The following is a 21906-nucleotide window of genomic DNA, read 5'->3' on the forward strand; positions in this document are numbered from 1 at the left end:
AATAAAAACCAATTTATGCAAATCTGATCGTATTTTGTAACGATCAGGGAACAAATATGACGTGTTCGGAATTAGATTGTTTAAATCTCGTCAGATTTAGGTAAAGGGATTATTTTTAAGCAAAGAAATTGAGTGTTGGTGTTGCGCTAGTTGTGTACATAGCCTGGTGTAAAATACAGATAAAGAGAGCACATAAAAGAAAACAAAACTTGGTCAATGGTCAAAAAAAAAAAAAAAAAACCACCTACCAAGCAAACAAAAACCATTCTGTGCTAAAAAACACTAAGTTGCCTCTAATGTTAGAATGAAAAGTGTTGTTATGTCATGGTGCAAATATAACAACAACAGTATGTCCAGTTCATTCACAGCATCTTTAATACAATCAATACTACATTAAATGACCAGGAATTCTTTCCTCTCTCGTGCATTGATTTCAAAACAAGTCCAGAAGACGAATTTTGAGTGTTTTTTAGCTTTCAAATGATGCATAGTTTATGATAGCTAATTGAATATTTCTAAAAAACAAAGGTAATTGAATGTACAGACATGCCTAAACAGTGTGGGTTAAGATCCTTTAACTGAACAATCAGCCTACAGTTACAGAGTGCTCACGTGATTTATAAAACACTTGTAAGAGGAAGGTCAACGACAGACAAAATGTCACAATCTTGGGTCACCCAACCACCATATTACAACATCAAGTTTATTTCAAGTTTAATTTTTCACATGACGATTTTTTAAATGAGTGCAAAAATCCAATATGTTGAAAGAAACGTCATTTCCCCAAATTATAGCTTCCAGGTTTGCAGGGACAAGTGTGGATCAGGGCAGTGGTTTTCTTTCACTCATCAAGATTTTGGTAAAGATCTTCACTATTCTGAAGAGCTGTAGACTAGAGAAGATTGGAAATAAAAGTTAGGCAATAACAAGCTCTTTTTTATCATACGGTATTGTAAAAATGTCACGAAAATGTATAGCTTAAAACTCTGCCAGGTACATAGAAATTATTAGACATTATTGTGCATTTGCTAAAAATGTGCTTGTGTGGTTTAGAAGAATAGTCTGAAAACCTTGTCTTGTGAAACTTTGTAGTGCGACTGAATTTTGCCACCAACTAAGTTCCTCTTGGCCAGTTCTTGCATCACTCCGCTGAAAAGCACTTGCTTAGCTGAGTTCTCCTGAGAAGAAATTCATACGTTTATTCAGCAAGGATACATTTATTTGATCAAAAGTGACAATAAAGGCATTGAACTACATTGCATCACATGTGACAAATAAAGAACCTTAACCTTAAACCTATTCAGATAAATGCCATCTTCTAAATATTTTCTAAAGGATCATGAAGACTGGAGTAATGATGCTGAAAATACAGACAGGAATAAATTATATTTTTTAAAATGTATTCAAATGGAAGACACTTATTTTAAGTTGTAATAATATTTCACAATATTACTATTTCATGCAGCAACATAGCAAACCAGACAACAGTATTGAGGGCAAACAATACCTTTTTCTCACTTTTACTCCATCTTCTTTTAAAGACTAAATCGAATTTTCCAATCTATTAAAAAAAAAAATAACTTAAATTATACTTTCTTTAAAAGGCATTTCGAGGACGTAGTGACATTTTGTAAACATTTTGGAGATTTAAGCATTAGAGTAGTTGTGTTACATAGAATTAGGTTACAAAATTACAAAATTACAATTACAAAAGATTATATTTGTACCTTATTTACTTCTAAATGGTGCATATTAGTACCTTAAAGGTACACATTAGCTCCTTTGCTTTTGTATCTACTGCACCAATGACAGCTTTGTACCTTTTCTCCTGTAACAAGTGTAACATGGCATTACTTTGAAAAGGTGTGTACTGCACTGTATCTGTACCTTTATGCAGATGATGATGACCAGGACGAGGAGGCTGTACACAGTCAGCAGGACAAGCAATGTCAACAACAGTGCTTGAGAGACATTTAAGCTCGTCTCTAGATACAAACCACAACGAACATCATGATGGGTGTGAATTATGAGCAGAGCGGTCTGTGGTTGTGCTGAATCCTCTGCTAGCTCTTACCTGAGACTTTTAAAGTGGTTCCCCGTCCGATTGCCTGCGCCCCATAGTGAGCCACATCCAGCAGAGCCGCTGCACAGAGATAAACCCCAGAGTCTGGTTCTGACAGAGAGCTGATTTTCAGGCCCTGTTGCTCCAGTGTGTACTTCAGCGAGTGGGCTTTCAAATCGAGCTGGTAGTGAGAGTCATTCCTGAACACATACCAAGAGATGTGAGGCTGGCTCTTTGGACAGCTGGACACGGAGACGGAGCATGGGATGGACACGGACTGATCCTGCTTTTCTCTGATCAGCTCCGGCGACTGTTGGACGTCTACCTTACATCCGCTGACTGTAGAAGTTAAGAATATACTTCGTTTAAAAAATTGTATTTATATATTTTAAGACTTCAGTACCATTCAAATTTAGTTGTATAGCGCTTTTCACGTTTCAAAGCTGCTTTACAGAAATTGCATGTGACTACATTACAATCTAGAGTGAGCTTTTATCAAGAGTGAATGTGTCCAAGTAATGTCCATTTCACAAATGAACAGCGCAAAATAATAAACAGCTATCTAATATGAATGTATTTTCATTGATTAGAAGTCACATAACTACACAGAAAAATGGTGTAGCTTGGGATTTACTCTGAAGCAGTTTTCACTGAGAAATTGCTAGTCATTTCTCAACTAATTACAAAGAAATGGCGAAAATACATTGATTTTAATTTGAAGACCATAAAGAGCATTTTCTTGTAAAACGTTTTACAACAATATTTGTTTAACCTACAATATATATATATATATATATATATATACAGTGTTGGGAAGGTTACTTTGGAAATGTAATAGGTTACAGATTACAAGTTACCCTATTTAAAATGGAATAGTAGTGTAACTTTTTTAATTACTTTAATAAAGTAATGTAACTAATTACTTTTGAGTACATTTTGATTACTTTTATAAATTTATAATGAATGTTAATTTGCAACTGTTAATCATCTTCAACCATTTTACACCATGCAGGTTTAACCTTACAGTAGTGCTCAATACTGTCAGACTTTCACCATCCTTCATCACTTAAATTAAGATGATCACATTTGAACACATCCACCACACAATCAGACTTTACTTAGAGATTGATCTGAAGTTCAAAGCAGATTTAAAATCAAAAGAAATAGTTTATAGATACTGTTTTTGAAACCAAATCTTTGCATAACTACAGGCATCTAACTGCATCTAACAATGGTTTGGGGAAAAATAGTTAATAAAAAAATAAAAGCATATACATCAACTCAAATACGGTTATCTAATAAGCATGTGTACTATTTTGTGTACTAAACTCCTGAAACATTGGTGTCTTTTTGAAACACTGCTGTTTCTTTGTATATGATATGATGATAGTTGCTCAAAATAAGTAAAAAATGCTCATGAAGTGACTATTCTAGAGATTAATTTCCATGAGGGGCGGACTGGGGAAAAAAATACATACACCCACAACCCATTCTGAAACATGGACAACCCTATTTTTTTTTTATACCTGACATCAAAAAGATTTGAATCCTTAGGTTGGGGGACTTGCAACGTAATTAAGAGTTCTCTCCTGAACTGCACCTTCACTTCCATTATCCATCCATCTCTCTCATGACTTTAATACTGAAGATTTTTATTTGACTTTTACCATGTTTTGTAAGTGCAATTTTGTTTTTTTGGCAAATGAATTACCACTTGTATTTATTATTAGTACAAATTCCATAGTTAAACCACGGTTAGTGCCATACCATAGGCTACATTAATTTTCCTAAGGGTTGTGTTTTTGTATCCACTAGCTCCCCCTAAACCTATGATAAAATATGATGATTTGTCTGCTAATTTACTACTGTAACATTACAAAAGATAATAATGACGTCGTTTATACAGTATTTTGAGTGATTGCGAACAATGTGCTGCTGCTGCTTGACTAAGTAAACAAAGACAAAACTACATTAGCATATTTACAGATGAAACTGACCTGCACCTGAAACCCTGAACAGAAGTGTCGCTTCTCTTCTCCAGCTGTGCGCTTACACAGTTCACTCCGGTCTCTCTCTCTCGCATTGATTACTCGGAGTCTGATCCAAACCGTTCGGCGGAGGCGCAGAGAGCGCGCGAGCCCAACCATTGTCAGTCACGACTAACCGATTCAGTCTTTTTGCGGCTTAATATTCACAGACATCAGTCCATATCGGATTTTGATTCAAGTGTACTGACCTACTTTTGATTTATTCGTCCAAAATGTGGCATATTGCGTCATTATAGGCTGAATTCCATTTTTATGACTGGATTCTACGAATGTGTTTTCCGCGTCTCGGAGATTATGGGCCATATGTCTTAGTGCAATTTGGGAAAGAAATAAGCTGTATGTGGATGTGTGTAAATATTCAAATGTAATCCTCTTTGTAATCGTTACAATTTTCATAAGTAACTGTAATTTAATTACTCATTTTTTCTTAGTAACTGTAACTGATTACTGTTACATTTATTTTGTAATTAAATTACGTAACGCCGTTACATGTAACTAGTTACGCCCCAACACTGTATATATATATATATATACTTGTGCAAGTATTAAACTTTCTCTGAAGTATTGTGTTTAAATGGACAGATTCGCACAAAAATTTTGTAAAAATGCCCGTCGTCTTGGTAAGTATCATATATAGCCAGCTAAACGTAGGCCTGCTGTATCAACGCATTCTCTTAAAGTGACAGTCTTTATATTAATCAAACAGCAACAACAAAGAAATCACTCAATGCTCTTGATCAAAACACTTTTGTAACTTTAATAAAGAACAATCTTTAATTTATACCGTCCAATATGTAATTCTGTTTTACATTCGATTACTTTATTCAATTTCTGTACCTAAAAAAAACCCTGAAAATCACTGTTTATTTTATTTGTATCTTTACTTTATTGTATTTATTTGTGCTGCTGCTTGTAGTTAGATATAAAATTCGTAATAATATATTATAAAATATGAAAGTATATTTTCCATAAACATAGCACATACCAAACCATACCGAAACCGTGACTCTAAAACCGTAAATCAAACCAAACCGTGAAAAAGTTGAACCATTCCACCCCTATACACTATATATGTATATATATATATATATATATATATATCACAACGTATACTTTTAAATAAGTAGTAAAATAATAGCTTTTAAAAATTCTTCCTCTAGACTATAACGATTCAGTTTCTGCTCACCTGTGCTAAACATAAGAAAGGTGATGGTGAAGAAGAAACCCAAGTTCATGTTGATGTCACGGTTGTTGTGTTGCTCCTTTTCCTTTCATTAATGTCTCTCTGTGATTGATTTTTCAGTTTCCTAGACAGTCATCCGAGCAAAGGTCTCACGCCTAACTGAGAAATAAAACCAGAAATGTGTAAAAATGAGAAGTGACATAGCCCCGTCCCCTCAGTTCTGTCTTCCTTGTGTGACACAGTTTGTCACCCTCAATCTATCCATCTATCTACAGCACAATACACAATCATACAGAAATTTAAAATTACTTTTTTTTCTTCTCTTTACAATGTTATGTTGATTAATAAAAAAAAAGTTCTATAGTAACTATGTTTACGATGGTAATTTTAGTGAAGGAGCCTCAGTGGGCGTGGTAAGCGTCATTGACTACACTTCCCAGCATTCATTGTGGTTTCGCAGTTGGCCACGTCACGTCCAGCGGCCACGTCGCCCCTCGTTCGCCATATTTGCTGGAGGAATGCTCTGGAGGAGAGCGGCATCGAGCCGGTTCACAGTCACCGCACTCACCCCGAGCTCTCTTTAACTCCACTACAGTCAGCTCGAGAGAGGAAGACATCATGAACATCTTTAGACTGACTGGAGATCTGTCTCATCTGGCTGCCATCATCATCCTGCTGCTCAAGATCTGGAAGACCAGGTCCTGCGCAGGTAAACAGACTTCTCTCGTAGATTTAATACTTCATATGTGTGTTTGCGAACGAAAGAGGATACTTCAGACCGGATTGAGCGGTCGGAAAAGTTTTTTGTGCGTTTGTGTATTATTTTGTGCATTATTCAAGCAAGAAACATGTATTTAAGTGCAGTCTGTGTATCGTTCAAGCTAGTAGCTTAGCTTGACTTGAAAGCTTTTGAAGGGTAGATTTGGGTTAAATTTGACAATATAAATTGAAAACGGACGGATCTGTCTGTATTTAAGTGTATGTTGTGACTGTTAATGCTTGGCATATTGATTTGAAGGCTTTCAGACATCACAGACTTGTTCTCAGTGACTGAAATAAGTGAAAACGTAAGGCCAACTTACTAACTGCAGTTTGATAGTTGTTATAACTTCCATATATAACGTTATATGTGTGTGTGTGTGTGTGTGTGTTTGTTTATGTATATACTCGGTCCTCAATCATCTCGTCATTCAGACTATGCTATGCAATTAATTTCACTATTTAGAGGACGTTTGCATCTTCATACGTTGCACTGTGGGACTCAAAAGAGGTTTTTCATATACTTGATGTCATGCATTTTAAATTCTGCCTCCTCTTATTGGCATGACGTGGCAGTGCATGTAGTTATGTGTGGGCTTTGCGAGGATGGATTATCTGGGTTGTCTAGATGCATTTGACATCATACCTTTGATGTATAGAGAACATGGATGCATCTCTTCTAAACTTGTATGAACTCTTTGTTCAGTAAAGTGTTGTGTTCTCCTATTTCCTTCTACGTTGCAGTTGTCTGAGTGTAAATATTTGTTGCCCTCAGGTATCTCTGGGAAGAGCCAGATACTCTTTGCCTTGGTGTTCACCACACGCTACCTGGATCTCCTGACATCCTTCATTTCTCTCTACAACTCTTGCATGAAGGTAAAGACACTTCTACACGCACACAATGCATTTCTCAACCTTAAATAGCATTGACTACAAAATCACTGGTTTGCCACATCAGTGTAAGCTGGTTTATAAGTGCACTGACCTTTAGTAGTTAATCAGTTTCAATGAGTTAATCAGTTTCCTGCGCTGTGAAAACAGATTATCTATATCGGATGTGCCTATGCCACTGTCTACCTGATCTACGCAAAGTTCAGGGCAACTTATGATGGGAACCACGACACTTTCAGAGTTGAGTTTCTTGTGGTTCCTGTGGGAGGTCTCGCCTTTCTGGTCAACCACGACTTCTCTCCGTTGGAGGTGAGTGTTACTGCACATTTGGGAATTTGACCATCATTTAAATGTTATTCGTGCCAGTTTTGATTTGAACCTTTATTAAACATCTGCGAAAAACAATAGGCATCATCGTTGGCAAACACAATCATATTAATTCCAAGCACTGAAAGAGAAATACACACTTAAGTAGCAACTTTCTAATAATAAATACAAAAAAAAGGGAAAGCAAAATACAACATGGCTTAATTAAACTTAAAGACACAGTTCAGCTAAAAATGAGAATTCTATCATCATTCACTTACCCTCAAGTTGCTCCAAACTGGAATGACTTTTTATTTTCTCGACAGATTCTGTGGACCTTTTCCATCTACCTTGAGTCTGTGGCCATCCTGCCTCAGCTTTTTATGATCAGCAAGACCGGCGAGGCCGAGACCATCACCACGCACTATCTGTTCTGCCTGGGGGTCTACCGCACCCTCTACCTCTTCAACTGGTTCTGGAGGTTCTACTTTGAGGGCTTCTTTGACATGATTGCCATTGTGGCTGGGGTCGTCCAGACTATTCTCTATTGTGACTTCTTCTACCTTTACATCACAAAAGGCGAGTTTAAACCTTTTTAAGGACCGTGGGTGTGAAATGACATTTAGTTTGGGTGGTCATGAACTTAAAGTCAGCAGCATGAGATTAAAATTGACACATTTAATTGCTTAAAACATATTGCTGATTGAATTGAACATTGAATTCTATGACTTGTCTTTTTAATTTAGAATTTAAAACCTCTAAGATACAGGTAACCTTGTTGTGAGATTAATGTCTCTTCTTCAGAACAGATTTGGAGAAAGGTAGCATTGCATCACTTGCTCACTTATAGATCCTCTGGAGTGAATGGGTGCCGTCAGAATGAGAGTCAAAACGGCTGATAAAAGCATCACAATAATCCACACTACTCCAGTCCATCAGTGAATGTCTTGTGAAGTGAAAAGCTGTGTGTTTGTTAAAGAAATCTGTCATTAGGACATAAACAGCAAACCGTTGCTTTGGGCTAAAATGCGAATCCTCTATCCGTAATATCGCTTTCTACAGTAAAAAGAAAACAATTATGTTGTCTGAATCAGGAGAGAAATATGCACAGGTTAAGCCTTTTCATGCAAAAGTTGGCTAAAACCGTTCTAAACATATGTTAATAGATTTTGAGGACAGTAGGGTTGGACATTTACACTGGAGGAAGCGTCATTACCGATTACAGTCTCCATATTTTGACCAGACTCAGTAGTTTAAAATTAAAACACATTAATAATGGATTTGTTTCTTACAAACAGGCAGAACTTCACTTTATAAGACATTAACTGATGTACAGGAGCGGTGTGGATTATTGTGATGGTTTTATCAGCTCTGTTTGGACTCCCATTCTGACGGCACCCATTCACTGCAGAGCATCCATTAGTGAGCAAATGATGCAATGCTATATTTCTCCAAATCTGTAACAAAAATCTCTTGATACCCTAAAGAGAGCTGAACTGTTACTTTAGGAAAGGTACCTATGTGAATCAACTATTTATCTCAAGTAATCCTTTAACATTAATGCATGCGTTAATTGCAGTTTAAGCACTGATTTGGCTTCCATTTTTAGAATTTGTCATGTTTAGGATTAAAAATAAATAAAATCCTCTTCCTGCTTCAATTTCTGACATCTTTTTTTTTCTGGTCCACAGTGCTGAAAGGAAAGAAGCTGAGTCTACCAGCCTAAGTGCCAAAGAACAGAGAGCTGTGTCTCCATCAGACTTATAGAGGGGCACAAGCCAATGATGCCATCGCAAGATGCCCAAGACAAGGAACGCATAACGCCAGTTCAGTCACTGATTTATTTCTCTCCGCCTGGACACCAACCATCCCCTTACAGAAATGAGGACGTTTTTGCAAACTTTTCTTCTGTCTTTAGCATCTTGCAATGCTTTTTTTATTGCTATCGAAAAGAAAAAGAAGAATAAGCTTTTCTATATACAAGGTGTATTGAAATATCGAACAGTGCATTGTACACATTAACAGTTAAATGCGTCGCTGTAAATTTGACCATGATTGGAAATGACTCCCAGTGTCGAATAAGTTTGTGGTTCTTTCCTGATTTAAGAGGGGTAAGAAATGAAATGCGTATATTCAAGAATTCAGATTGTTCTATCCCTATTATTTTTTTCCAAACAATGTACATGTGGTTTAAATTCGCCCCTTGCTTCAATGAATGATTTTACCACCACTGAAAATTTTCAAAGAAAGTCCTTTTCATTTTTTCCCCCTCATAAATGCCTTATTTGTATTTTTTAAGTTTATGTACATAACCATTTTGTGTCGATGCCCCCATAGCAATGAGTCTGCTGTAAATAAGAGAGCATTTCATTTTCTCTTTGTCACCCATATCATTTTTTTTCATCAACATTTATTAATGATATGTGATATTACAGCAAGGCTGTTTAAATATTCAGTTATTACCTGCACACATCAGCTTGTTGAAATGCAGTAATTTATGGTAAGAGCATTAAATCTAGTGCTGTGGATACTGTCAAAGCACATTTTGGAGTGAATTTTGTAGCCTAGTATTTTTTTTAATTTTATGAACTACAGCTTGTTTTCTTTAAGTTCAACATCCCCAATGTTTTCCCCTCTTGAGTCATTCCTGCAGGGTTTACAGTTGTTTTTTTATTTTTTACATGTCTCCAATAAATATTTTAAGGGACATGATTTTGTGTTATTCCTTTTGTGTTTTATTAAAATCAGTCGTCTAATTTCCATTGACAATGTTCCCTAATTTATTGCACTCGTTCCATGTAATCTCTCAATAATTATGGTCATAAAAATGGCATGCATAGTTATGAAACAATGTACAAAATGCTGTTTAGATGGAGCAGTATATTACATTACAGGAGGTTTTCCAGAAACATATGAACTGAATACTTCAGATCTGTGACTATACAGCAAGAGAAAGTGCATCAATGAATAATTAATTCAGCTCCCAACTACAAAACACAGGCCATATGATCTCTTGACCATGTGCAGTCCTCACGTCTAGCAGCCAAGCATCTACTACTGATTCTTGAATACTCGGGAAAATATATATCAAGGAATTATTTTGATCCACAATCTATTTGGTGTGTTTTGAGGTATTTGTCTATATTTCGGTACATCATCTGCTTCTATTTTGTCACGAAATATGTTTTGCCTTGCCTTCATTTAATATGAGACGACACTGTCAGATGCAAAAAATAATGTGCAAAATATTTGTTTTAAGTATTTACAAGTTTAGGATTCACTTCAATGAATGAAACAACTGACAGTCAATTTTACAGTGTTTTAAATAACAAGATTTAGGATATCACAAATTGAGGGAGAAAAGTAAACTTAATATTGATAGTCATAATTTGGAAATAATGATAAACTTGAATGAATAATAAATGTGAGCAGTGTGTAAAATATATTTATAATTGAAATATATAATCCATTACATCAGTTGTCAGTTTTTCATCTGACTATCCTACCTTAGGCTTACTCTATAACATTTAACACTAAGATAAAAAATTCCTGAAGAAAAATTTGGATCTGATTTTGACAAAAAAAAATCTGCATGACACTGAAACTCTTCTTCATTTGTCATTCACCTGTTTTATAATAAACCAATTCTCTTATGTAGATTCTATATTCATAAAACAAATTTTCGAATTTGTAATCCTGTTTTTGTAGCATTTTTATTTTTTTTTTACAAGAGATGAAAAAATTATTTGCTCACAATTTCACTTAAGTTTCACTTAAATGGGTCATCAGATGCTACATGCACTTTTAGAAGTTGTTTGAACTGAAATGTGTGTTGGCAGTGTGTGTATACACAACCACCCTATAATGATAAAAATCCACCCAGTGTTTTTTTTATTTTTAATCTTGTTAAATCTCGGATCCAGCTTCAACTCCAGAAGAAGTGAGTATAAGGTTTTGCAATGAATCTTTGCAAATTGCCTTTCCTAATAATGTGCAAGTTCCACGATGAATGTGGCTAAAGTAAACAGTCTCTCAGAGAGAAGCTGGAAGAGAGGGGCGGAGTCAGTAGAGCTCATTAACATTTAACAGGAGAATGCTACAAAACGGCTTGCTCTGAAAAGAGCTGTTTTTGACTGGGTAAAAACTGTGTTATTTACAGTACCATTGAGATATTTAACCAAACTATGTGACAGACTTTTAATTAAGACCCTAAAGAATCATATCAATGGGTTTGGAACAACATTGGGGTGTGTGATTAATGACAAAATGTTCATTATGTGGTGGAGTAACCCTTTAAGTGAATTATGGTAATAATCAACAATATGCTTTCTCACAAATAACCTTTTCTTTTTCTTTTTTGATGTTTCAATATTTGGTGACACAAATAACTTCTTCTTCATTGATACAATATTGCACTGAGATATTAGAAAAGAAATGCGTAAAGATGATATTGCTTGATGAAGTCACTAACCGATGACTCGTCTTTTTGAACAGGTTCAATGAACCGATCTATCATAGAACCGGCTAGAGGAAATGAATCGGACTTTGCATCACTACTCAAAACACCTGGCTGGAAGTTTCTATTATACCTAGTAGGAGCTTGATTAGCTGGTTCAGGTGTGTTGTACCATAGTGTAAACTGAAGCTTTAAATAAAGCATTAAACAAATCCTACCTTAGGCTTACTGATGCTAATTGTTACCACTTGTGGCGACCATATGAAGTTTTGAGCAATGTTGACACAAATTTTGATCGCCATTTTTTTCTCCTTTGTGCATAGAAATCCCCAACACTATAACTGCAGTTTTGTCAAGAAGACCACCCTTGATATCAATTCTATTATTATCAATTATGAGTAACTGATTAATTCCAAAGAGGAAATATAAAATAACACGAAAAAATTAAATTAAGTAAAATAATAAATACAATAATGGCAGGTAAAGTTGCGGGGCATGTTTCAAGAACAATCATATTATGAGATGCGATAAGGCCAAGAAAGTATGCGATTTATTTAATAAGTGTGATTTTGTGTTAATCCCCTACATTGTTTATGGTTGAATGAATATATTTTTATATATTTGAATTTTATGGCGTGTATGGTTGTTTATTTATCTTTTATAGTATGAATAATACGAATCTTGCAGTCTGTGAGGACTTACGGTTGTGTTTGTGTTAGCCTATTTTGTTTTGTTAAGATGCTTGAAATTTAAAAAAAAAAAAGAACAATCATGACGTTACGCCGCGTGACGTCACCACGCGATTGTCTAGTCAACAGAGGCTCAGCTGTTGTAGGGCGACCGCGGGAACAAAACATACATATATTCCATCGTCCGGTTCCAGGGAGGGACACCGGACTTCCGCGGGATCCGTGTTTCGGAGAATATAACGGGAATACATCAGCATTCGTTTTTCACATACACGCCAAGACACGTTGGGTTGGCATAGCGGAGGTTTAAATCGAGGACAGTCTCTCTCGAGAGAGGAAAGAAGGAAAATGGAGCTGGATGACGGAGTTGTGTACCAGGACGACCCGGGGACATCGGCGATCATGTCGGAGAGGGTCTCGGGCCTGGCCACCTCCATCTACCGCGAGTTCGAGAGACTCATCCACCAGTACGACGAGGACGTGGTGAAGGAGCTGATGCCGCTGGTCGTGGCGGTGCTGGAGAACCTCGACACCGTGTTCGCGGAGAACCAGGAGCACGAAGTGGAGCTGGAGCTGCTGAAGGAGGACAACGAACAGCTGGTCACGCAGTACGAGCGCGAGAAAGCGCTGAGGAAACACGCCGAGGAGGTGAGTGCACGAGCTCTGAGAGCTGGGCATCTCTGTTTTCTGGCGGCAGCAGCATCACATCACTCACGTGCAGACGAATGGCTTTGTCATGCCTTCTTTAGCCAGTGCTGCCTTTTGAGGATGAAACAGCCTTGGGCCTTACGCAAATAAATAAATAAATAAATAAACTAAATTGCCCTCTGATGGTGTGTCTGGTCTGGCGGTTAGAACTCAATGTACAAGCGGTTTGTTTAATAGAAATGGCGCAATAATAAGTTGATTGTGTGCTTGTTAATGAAGCAAACAAACATGTCAGGCTTTTTTATGTTGTCTTACAATGCACGCTACAGAGGAAGATGCTTGCATCAGTAACATACAGGAGAGACCGGGGCAAGTTGTCACAGTGGCAGAACTTTGTATGTGACGTTCTGACGAGCGAACGTTCTTCCAGTAACTCCAATAGAATGTTATCTGGTCTTTAATAATGTTCTCAAAACGTTAGCGCCAAAACGTTCATTATAAGTTTTTCGTAGAACGTTTTTTTTTCTTTCTCTGAAACATTTTAGTTGGATGTTTTTTTTAATGTTACCTGTTAGGTTATGTACCCAGATTAACAAAGTCTAGTACATTTGAAGTGCCCCCCCAAATGTGGAATGTATGAGGACTAACGTTACATGCAAAACCATTATGTCTAAAAAAATGCAAAAATATACCAAATAAGTAAGCACAAGAAAGACTGTTGCAAGCAACCATATCAACAGCTGAATTCAGCACCACACAGCAGCAAAACACACACACTGAACTTTACAAGCATCTCTAAGCAACCAGCTAAAAGAGAAAACCATTCTACAAATTTCAAATGGTCGACAGCGTCACATATTTGACCAGATATATTGCTAAATAAGCCTTGCCTTTAGCAGATTTTTTTTCTCTAGACTTTGTGCATGTGAAATCATTAAGTCCATTCCCTTGACTAGTTCTGATTCAGTAGGCAGCAGGGAGAGTGCAGACAGCCGCTTCTCTCTCATGGCTGTCCTGAGTTCATTCTTCACTCTTTTAAGTTGAGAGAAGGATTTCTCGCCCTTGCAGTTGGTAATGAGCAGGGTTAAGAACAGTCCGAGTGCAACACATACGCTTGGGAAAGTAGTCTGTAGCCCATTATTTATATATTCTCTTTCCACGCGAAATTCTTTAAACTGAAGAAGTTAATTTCCAAAGTCTTTGTCCAGGTCGTCTGGAGATGTGGATGAGAGCTCAGCACCACGTTTATGCACACCATCACGGTCTGTATGGCTATAAAAAAAAAAAACCCAAACAGTCCATTCAAGTCCCTGTATGCATCGATGTGTTTGGCAAGACAGGACAGCAACCTGTCAGTGATCATGTTTCCACCCTAAATCCCTGTCTTCCATTTAGGATCATCTGCAGACATCACTTGCGTCTTTACACAATGCGTCTCAAGACCTCCTTCCAGTATTTTCCCTCTGACAGCATCTCTCTGCCGCCTGAGCGAAGCATCTACTATGCCCTACAATTGTAGTGCATGCATCATTAGTTTTAACTTACGAACCTTTCATAGTTGATGTGAGTGAGTGAATTCTTTGACGTGACTGTGATCTGTTTTGGAAATGAGATTACACTGCATTGTACAGTTCTCAACATATGTAAACCCGACTTTAGACAGATTAAGGCTGCTCAATGGCTTTATGTGTTCCTGCCACTGTGACAGTTAACTGGGATTATGAGCAATATGTCTGGCACATTCTACAACCAAAACACACTGAGCCATGAGCTGCGTTAATCCCTGTGTGTACTGATACGGGATCTGGATGCATCCTATTATGACCGACAGATTTCCCTTCCATCAGCAGAGTGACATAAGGCTGTGTCAATATTCAGTAGTGGTGAACATTGATCATTCACTCACGTTTCAGCTCACTGATATACCAGAGGAACTTTTATGACCATGTAGGATCTTTATCAGGTTTTAGGCATAATGCATTCAATTTTCATACTGTATAAATCGTAAAGCAACACATTGAACCAATATGTTGTCTCAAATCAGCGTTAATATTATTTATACAGTATTCTTCTATTTATGTTAAATTAACTATATTTTAATTTTTCTTTTTCTTTTAGTAATTCAGCTTGCACGCATTCCATCACTTCTAATTTTCTTACCATTTTTAAATATATTTTTATAATCTAAAATGTACATTTTATTTTTCAATTACCAAAAATTAATTTTAATAGTTTTATCTTAATTAACAACTTTAATCGTAATGCATAAAAAATAAATATTAAGAAAATCACCTTTAAATTTGTCTGAATGAATTCTTAGCAATGCATATAACTAATCAAAAATTTAGTTTTGATATATTTAGAGTAGGAAATGTACAAAATATCTTCATGGAACATGATCTTTACTTAATATCCTAATGATTTTTGGCATAAAAGAAAAATCAATTTTGACCCATAAAATGTTTTTTTGGCTATTGCAAAAAATATTTCGCAGAATACTTAATAAAACTATGTCGACAGAAATTGTATATTATCATGTTGCCGTAGTGTATGTCTAATCTTAAACTACTTTAACTTTATAACTCTAACTGTGTTTTTGTGAGAGCTCTGAAAATGAATGGGAATAGAATGTGACTTGAACCTTATGTTTGTTGATCTCTGTGCTTGAGGGGGGAGGGGGGGGGGGGGGCTTTTTGCAGGCCAGTGTGACGGAAACCTAAAGTGACACAGAAACCGCTCCCCTTTATCGGATACTCACACTGCACCGGGTTCTCCAGGAGACCCCTGTACTCCAGACATGAAGCATGTCTTCTGTAGGGATGTGCAGGAGAGAGATTCCCATTAGGGAAAAATGCGTCACTATATTACTTCCAGGTCATGGAGTGCTTTGCTGAGACCAGCTATAAAAACTCTTGCTGGATTCACACTGTATTTTGCTTGTGACACTTACAGCTTTGTCAATCTATAATGCACTTTTTGCTGTTTTCATACCCTGAGAGTTTTTGAAAGAAATTATTATTTTTATTCAGCAAAGATGCAATAAATTAATCGAAAGTGAAAGTAAAGTAATTTATAATGTTCATAAAAGAAATGCTGTTCTTCTTTTGAACTTACTATTCATCAGTTGTAAGCAGTGCAACTGTTTTTTGAGCAGCAAATTATCATATTAGAATGATTTCTGAAGGATCATGTGACACTGAAGACTGGAATAATGATGCTGCAAAATTTTTTTTATCAAATAAATGTGGCACAAGCAAGTTCTTTCAAAAAACAAAATCTTTTTGACCCCAGTATTGTGAAATATTTAAACAATTGATTTCAGTACGTACATTAAACAATGTTGTTAAGTTCTTATCACTAACTCATGTATCTGCATTACTGTATATCAACTTTTTTATTTTTTATAATTCAACGTCATCGACTCTTGAAAAAAGCATCAGCAACTTTGGTCAACCATGTATCCACATTTTGCATTAAAGATTTGTTTACATATTTTGGAGCTAGTTTATTGGTGTCCAGTCCTGATAGATTTTAATGTTTTAATTTTGTTCTTCAGCCTTTAAAGAGGCATAAAGACCTGGAAAAATCCATAAAACTGAAGATGAAGACATTTATCCTATTCCTGATCTTATTTTTGGTCTAATCTACTACCTAGTAGAAATCATAAAAGTGCCCTTCTGCTTGAAGTTTTGTAGCTTTTAGTCTTGGTTGAGTGTATAATCAATATGCTAGCTAACTAAAGTTCATTTTAGCAGATATACACACATAAAAAAGACCAGAAATATTGATGACTCATCTTGAAAATGTAGATGACTGAAAAAAACGATCCCCTACTGTTGACGACGTCATGATGTGACATAACTACATCCTGTGAGGCCTGTTAGCGGTTTAAGACTAAATGTTTTTTTTTTTCTTTTTCTTTGTGTTTTCTGTGAGCAGAAGTTTATTGAATTTGAAGATTCCCAAGAGCAAGAGAAGAAGGACTTGCAGAACCATCTGGAAAGTCTTTCATCACACTCCCGTCAGCTGGAGCTGAAGATCAAGAGCTATGCTGACCAGAGTGAGAATCACCTGCTTTCTTCCCTCTTCTCCTTCAGTCTAACACTTCCTGCATCTGACTGTTGTTTTTTAAACCTTCATACATATGACTTCTACATGTTATATGTCCGTGAATCGGCTCTATACCTTAGCCATTGTAGGGATGTAACGATTAGCCACGAGCCATTGAAAATTGATTCAAATATGTGACAATTCAAATCGGTTGAGAGGCTAAACAAATCGTGATTCAGTTAGGGGTATGAGTTTATATGAAAGTGTGTCTGAGGGAAACTTACTGTCTTTAGAAAAGTTTAGATGGTATTTTTTTTTATTTATCTTGTCTCTGTATAATGCATATTAAAGTTCATAAGTCCAGTGCTGTTTTGTTTACAGCGGTAACCAAGGAAACACTGCATCATTGCTGTTCATAAGTGCAGTGCTGTTTTGTTTACAGCGGTAACCAAGGAAACACTGCATCATTGCTGTCCATAAGTGCAGCGCTGTTTTGTTTACAGCGGTAACCAAGGAAACACTGCATCATTGCTGTTCATAAGTGCAGTGCTGTTTTGTTTACAGCGGTAACCAAGGAAACACTGCATCATTGCTGCTCATAAGTGCAGTGCCGTTTTGTTTACAGCGGTAACCAAGGAAACACTGCATCATTGCTGTCCATAAGTGCAGCGCTGTTTTGTTTACAGCGGTAACCAAGGAAACACTGCATCATTGCTGTCCATAAGTGCAGCGCTGTTTTGTTTACAGCGGTAACCAAGGAAACACTGCATCATTGCTGTCCATAAGTGCAGCGCTGTTTTGTTTACAGCGGTAACCAAGGAAACACTGCATCATTGCTGTTCATAAGTGCAGCGCTGTTTTGTTTACAGCGGTAACCAAGGAAACACTGCATCATTGCTGTTCATAAGTGCAGCGCTGTTTTGTTTACAGCGGTAACCAAGGAAACACTGCATCATTGCTGTTCATAAGTGCAGTGCTGTTTTGTTTACAGCGGTAACCAAGGAAATGCTTTAAGCTCCACCTACTGGCAGAGAGTGAATCTGCATCTCGTTCAGCTCGTCTGATGTTTCTGTTTCATACAGATACTATTTATGTACAGTTTCACAAAACTGAAGTCAAACCATTCTGTTTTTGCTTAAAATTTCTAAATTATGCAATCTAATTTAGATTAAAAACGGCTCATGTTGCATGTATGAAGCATCTTTGTCTGCATCATGATTAAAATGCAGTGGTTGGCTCTCAACCTTACTTATTTGATTTGGGGCTTGTTTTAAATTAAATTTCAATTTAGTTTTGTTATTTACATTTACATTATATTTAAATTTTGCTATTTGGCAGATGCTTTTATCCAAAGCGATTTACAAATGAGGACAATAGAAGCAATCAAAACTAATGAAAGAGCAATAATGTGCTAGTGCTATATTAGTATTTTATTATAGTGTTATATTTCAATTTCACAAAGAAACGTGCAGCATTTTGTCCAAGCAATAATAAAAGGACACATTTAATTTATAATTTGTCTTAGATCGAATCGTAAGTTGAGTGAATTGTTACATCCCTGCTGTAAACATGTGAACTATTGGTAAAGTGTTCTTCACACATGGTTCATAATAGAGTACTGTCCTATCATTCAATCTGCTCTCTCTCTCCTCATTACTGACCCTAATAATGGATCACTGATAATGAACAGTTGTCCGTTTGCAGAGCACAGATTCAACAATTTCTTTGGCTTCAACATATGAGTTCATCTTTTTAAAACAGTACAACAACCTTTATTAATGTTACTTTAATATGCAGTAATTCTGTTTTTCAGACCACATGCACACAGAAACTCACATTTTAGAAAATAATTACGAATCATGTCAGAATAACCCATCCAAGTTGTGACCAAATTTCATGATGCATTGCATCTTTTCCTAAAGAATCGGAAACATAATTTGAATTGTTGTCAGAGCAAATATTTACACCCCAGTAGTCTGGCTTTGAGTAAAGGGAGTTTTGTCTGGTTTTGCATTAATGTGATTAATCGCTTCAGTCTTATTAGATGCAATGTCTTCTGTGGCAATGAATTGCGTTACTCATGTTCTGTTGTTCGAAAACATCCATAAAAAAATCTAAACCAGGGTCAGTGCTAGAATAGGCCTGTCCTCGACAAGATCCCGTGGGTGATAATGGTATTAGTCAAGCACCAATACATGCTAATTATGGATGTCTGCTGTTTTAATCTGGCACTAATTAATTAATTCTGGCATTAATTAATAGTGCAATTCATTTCCAAAGCAAACCCTTGTCTGAGATTTGAAATGGAAATCAGTTCTACTAGAATTCACTGTGATGAAACTGAGTACGCACTACGCAGACAGTGAATTAGCCGGTGGGATGGTGGGATGGTGGGATGCATTAGGCAGTTAAAAGTGGATGTTGTTTTTGTTACCTCTTAAATCAAGCCTGTTTCATATCCTCTGTGGATATTAATTCTACAGAACTGCAAGTGTTTTTAAAGCCCTTGCTGAAAGCATCAGCTTTGCTCACTCAAACGAGCTTAAAATCTGGTTTCAGGCCAATGTAATTTGGCAAGCTGGCGTGCATTATTTTTTTTTCAGTGTGAACGGCGAGTCATCATTGGTGATTTAGGACTTTCTAACCTGTGTTACGACAAAGGCTGTTATAATTAACCTCGTTTCTCTGTCCTCATTTAGTTTTAGGCCCTTGTTCCAAGCTTGTACCTTGTTTACGAGACACCGCAAACTAACTTTTTGCATGAATTTGCATGCAAAAAGATGCCTAAATATTGTCTTTAAAAGCAGTTGATTGTTAAATTTAGCTCTAAGAACCCGACGCGAAGCGGAGTGCCTAAAACCCCCGTAGCTGTTATAAATTCAATGTAAACCATGGCTTTTCGGGACTTATTGCTTTTATAAAACGGTTATTTTAAACATTTTAAGCTCTTGTGGATGGAACTACAATTCTGAAATACTGACTCTTTAATCATGCTTCATTTCTTTAATATCATTATTCCTTTCTCAGTAAGTCGATTAGAGGAGCGAGAGGCTGAACTCAAGCGCGAGTATAACTCCCTTCATCTGCGGCATACAGAGGTAAGAGAGAGAGATAATTCAACAACATTTAAATCACAAAGGCCATGTACACACTGCAATTTTGTGTGTGAGTGAGTGACAACCATTGTATATATTAATCAAAGAGTGAATTAAAACTTCATTTTACAAAAGTTTGGGGTTCGAAGATTTCTTATGAAAGAAATTATTGCTGTTATTCAGCAAGAATGCATAAAAATGATCAAAAGTGACAGTAAAGCCATTTAAAATGGTACAAATATATTTTTATTTCAAATAAACACTGAAAATCAAAGAATCCTGAAAAAAATGTGTCACGGTTTCCACAAATATATGAAGCAGCACGACTGTTTTCAACATTGAAAATATTTAGAAATGTTTCTTGAGCAGCAAATCATCACATCAGAATGATTTCGGAAGGATCGTGTGACGCTGAAGACTGAAGTAATGATTCTGGAAATTCAGCTTTTCATCACAGGAATAAATGACACTTTACAATATATTCAAACACAAGGGTTGTTTTAAGAACATTTCACAATATTAATGTCTTTACTTTAATCAAATAAATGCAGGCTTGGTGAGCATAAAATACTTCTTTCAAAAATCTTAGCAACCTCAAACTACTTTTGAATGAATAGACAGCCCACATTAAGCTCTAGTATCTACCAGGAGCTCTATAAGGCCAGTTAATAAGGTCAGTTGTTCTTCAGATGATCCACAACTACATGGAGCATGTGGAACGGATCCGGATGCAGCAGACGGGAGGAGACGCCTCTGACACAGGAACAACTGGCCGAGTCCGGTAAGATGAACATTAGTCTTCTAATCTGTGCTAAAAACAAACAGAAGCCATCATGTAGTTGTTCCAAACGGTACTTTTGCATGACTGTTTATAGAAATTGAAAAATGTTGATTACACACATTAGTAGTAATACATGTTGCAGGTTAGTTTGTATCAGATTTTTGATCTTCTTTCTCTCATTAAACAGGAAAGAGCGGCCCCTGTCTCTGGGAATCTTCCCCATGTCCGGCGGTGGCGCTTCACTGACGCCTGACATCCAGGGCAGAGCTGAGGCTCCTGGGACGGAGGGCTGGAGATTCAATAACCTCAGTCATCAGTGCTCCAACGCCAGCCTCAAGGTACAGTCACAGCACAACATCTTCTACTGAGACCAAATACACACATTTGATGTCTTGGTTTGGTGCACATATCCTCTGAAACAAACGGGATCTGTTTTTGTGACAATACATGTTTGCTGGTGGATGGGGAAGAAAACATGAGCAGTGGTTAGTTGACAGATGTAGACAGTGATCACGCATTTTCAAGCATCCTGCAACATCTGCAATGACCCATTTTACCAAATTTACTACCAGAATACAGGTTTAAATCAGATTTTAGGGTTTGCGATGTAGTTAAATTACTACAGGGTTAAGTTACTGTATTAACATCATTTATTTGACCTATGCTTCAGGATCGGCTGTGATGAACTTGTTGTGAGGATGTTTAGATAATGTGTAATATGCAGTAATTCTGAAAATATATTGCAGTTCATTTAAAAAATAAAATAAAAAATGGTTTGGACTTGATTCAGTGCTTACTGATGTTCAATTTAAGAACGTCAAATGGACCCTTTTCACCAAAAAAATCCATGATGGTGTTTCTCTGACTTTCCAAAAGAGGAAATAAATAAACATATTGATTTCAGTGGATGGGAGAGAGAAGAAGGACAACTTTGCGGT

At 36.6% G+C, this 21906-nt stretch overlaps 3 protein-coding genes across 9 annotated transcripts in view; 2 read left to right on the forward strand and 1 right to left on the reverse strand.

The window, feature by feature from the left end:
* Window positions 1-660: 660 nt before the first annotated feature.
* Window positions 661-5477, reverse strand: si:ch211-139g16.8 (immunoglobulin superfamily member 6). Its single transcript, XM_059557551.1, has 6 exons — window positions 5297-5477; window positions 2075-2401; window positions 1888-1985; window positions 1508-1561; window positions 1071-1178; window positions 661-892 (listed from the first exon to the last, which is right to left on the reverse strand). The coding sequence occupies exons 1-6, from the start codon at window positions 5343-5345 to the stop codon at window positions 842-844; spliced, it is 687 nt and encodes a 228-aa protein (XP_059413534.1). The 5' UTR covers window positions 5346-5477; the 3' UTR covers window positions 661-841.
* Window positions 5478-5768: 291 nt separating this feature from the next.
* LOC132148825 (ER lumen protein-retaining receptor 2-like) lies at window positions 5769-9961 on the forward strand. The gene is made up of 5 exons (XM_059557552.1): window positions 5769-6002; window positions 6828-6928; window positions 7094-7252; window positions 7576-7828; window positions 8941-9961. The coding sequence occupies exons 1-5, from the start codon at window positions 5912-5914 to the stop codon at window positions 8973-8975; spliced, it is 639 nt and encodes a 212-aa protein (XP_059413535.1). The 5' UTR covers window positions 5769-5911; the 3' UTR covers window positions 8976-9961.
* Window positions 9962-12520: 2559 nt separating this feature from the next.
* LOC132148827 (C-Jun-amino-terminal kinase-interacting protein 4-like) overlaps window positions 12521-21906 on the forward strand; it is a 31204-nt gene continuing 21818 nt past the window's right edge. For all 7 annotated transcript variants that reach the window (XM_059557553.1, XM_059557555.1, XM_059557559.1 and 4 more), the window contains exons 1-5: window positions 12521-13042; window positions 16982-17102; window positions 20120-20190; window positions 20877-20968; window positions 21156-21306. In XM_059557553.1, coding sequence (XP_059413536.1) covers window positions 12743-13042; window positions 16982-17102; window positions 20120-20190; window positions 20877-20968; window positions 21156-21306 — 735 coding nt within the window. In that variant the 5' untranslated portion in view covers window positions 12521-12742. The remainder of the gene's footprint in view (window positions 13043-16981; window positions 17103-20119; window positions 20191-20876; window positions 20969-21155; window positions 21307-21906) is intronic.

The sequence above is a fragment of the Carassius carassius genome, chromosome 9 (assembly GCF_963082965.1).
Source record: "Carassius carassius chromosome 9, fCarCar2.1, whole genome shotgun sequence".
NCBI classification, from domain to species: Eukaryota; Metazoa; Chordata; class Actinopteri; order Cypriniformes; family Cyprinidae; genus Carassius; species Carassius carassius.

What these genes read in the sequence shown, in the direction of transcription:
- si:ch211-139g16.8 (XM_059557551.1), bottom strand. Translation starts at nt 5,345, where the DNA reads ATGAACTTGGGTTTCTTCTTCACCATCACCTTTCTTATGTTTAGCACA. An exon ending in AACCACTTTAAAAGTCTCAG is followed by an intron (nt 1,986 to 2,074) that starts GTAAGAGCTAGC and finishes GTTTGTATCTAG; the next exon opens with AGACGAGCTTAAATGTCTCT. An exon ending in ACAAAGTTTCACAAGACAAG is followed by an intron (nt 893 to 1,070) that starts GTTTTCAGACTA and finishes AATCTTCTCTAG; the next exon opens with TCTACAGCTCTTCAGAATAG.
- LOC132148825 (XM_059557552.1), top strand. Translation starts at nt 5,912, where the DNA reads ATGAACATCTTTAGACTGACTGGAGATCTGTCTCATCTGGCTGCCATC. An exon ending in ACGACTTCTCTCCGTTGGAG is followed by an intron (nt 7,253 to 7,575) that starts GTGAGTGTTACT and finishes TTTTCTCGACAG; the next exon opens with ATTCTGTGGACCTTTTCCAT. An exon ending in CTACCTTTACATCACAAAAG is followed by an intron (nt 7,829 to 8,940) that starts GCGAGTTTAAAC and finishes TCTGGTCCACAG; the next exon opens with TGCTGAAAGGAAAGAAGCTG.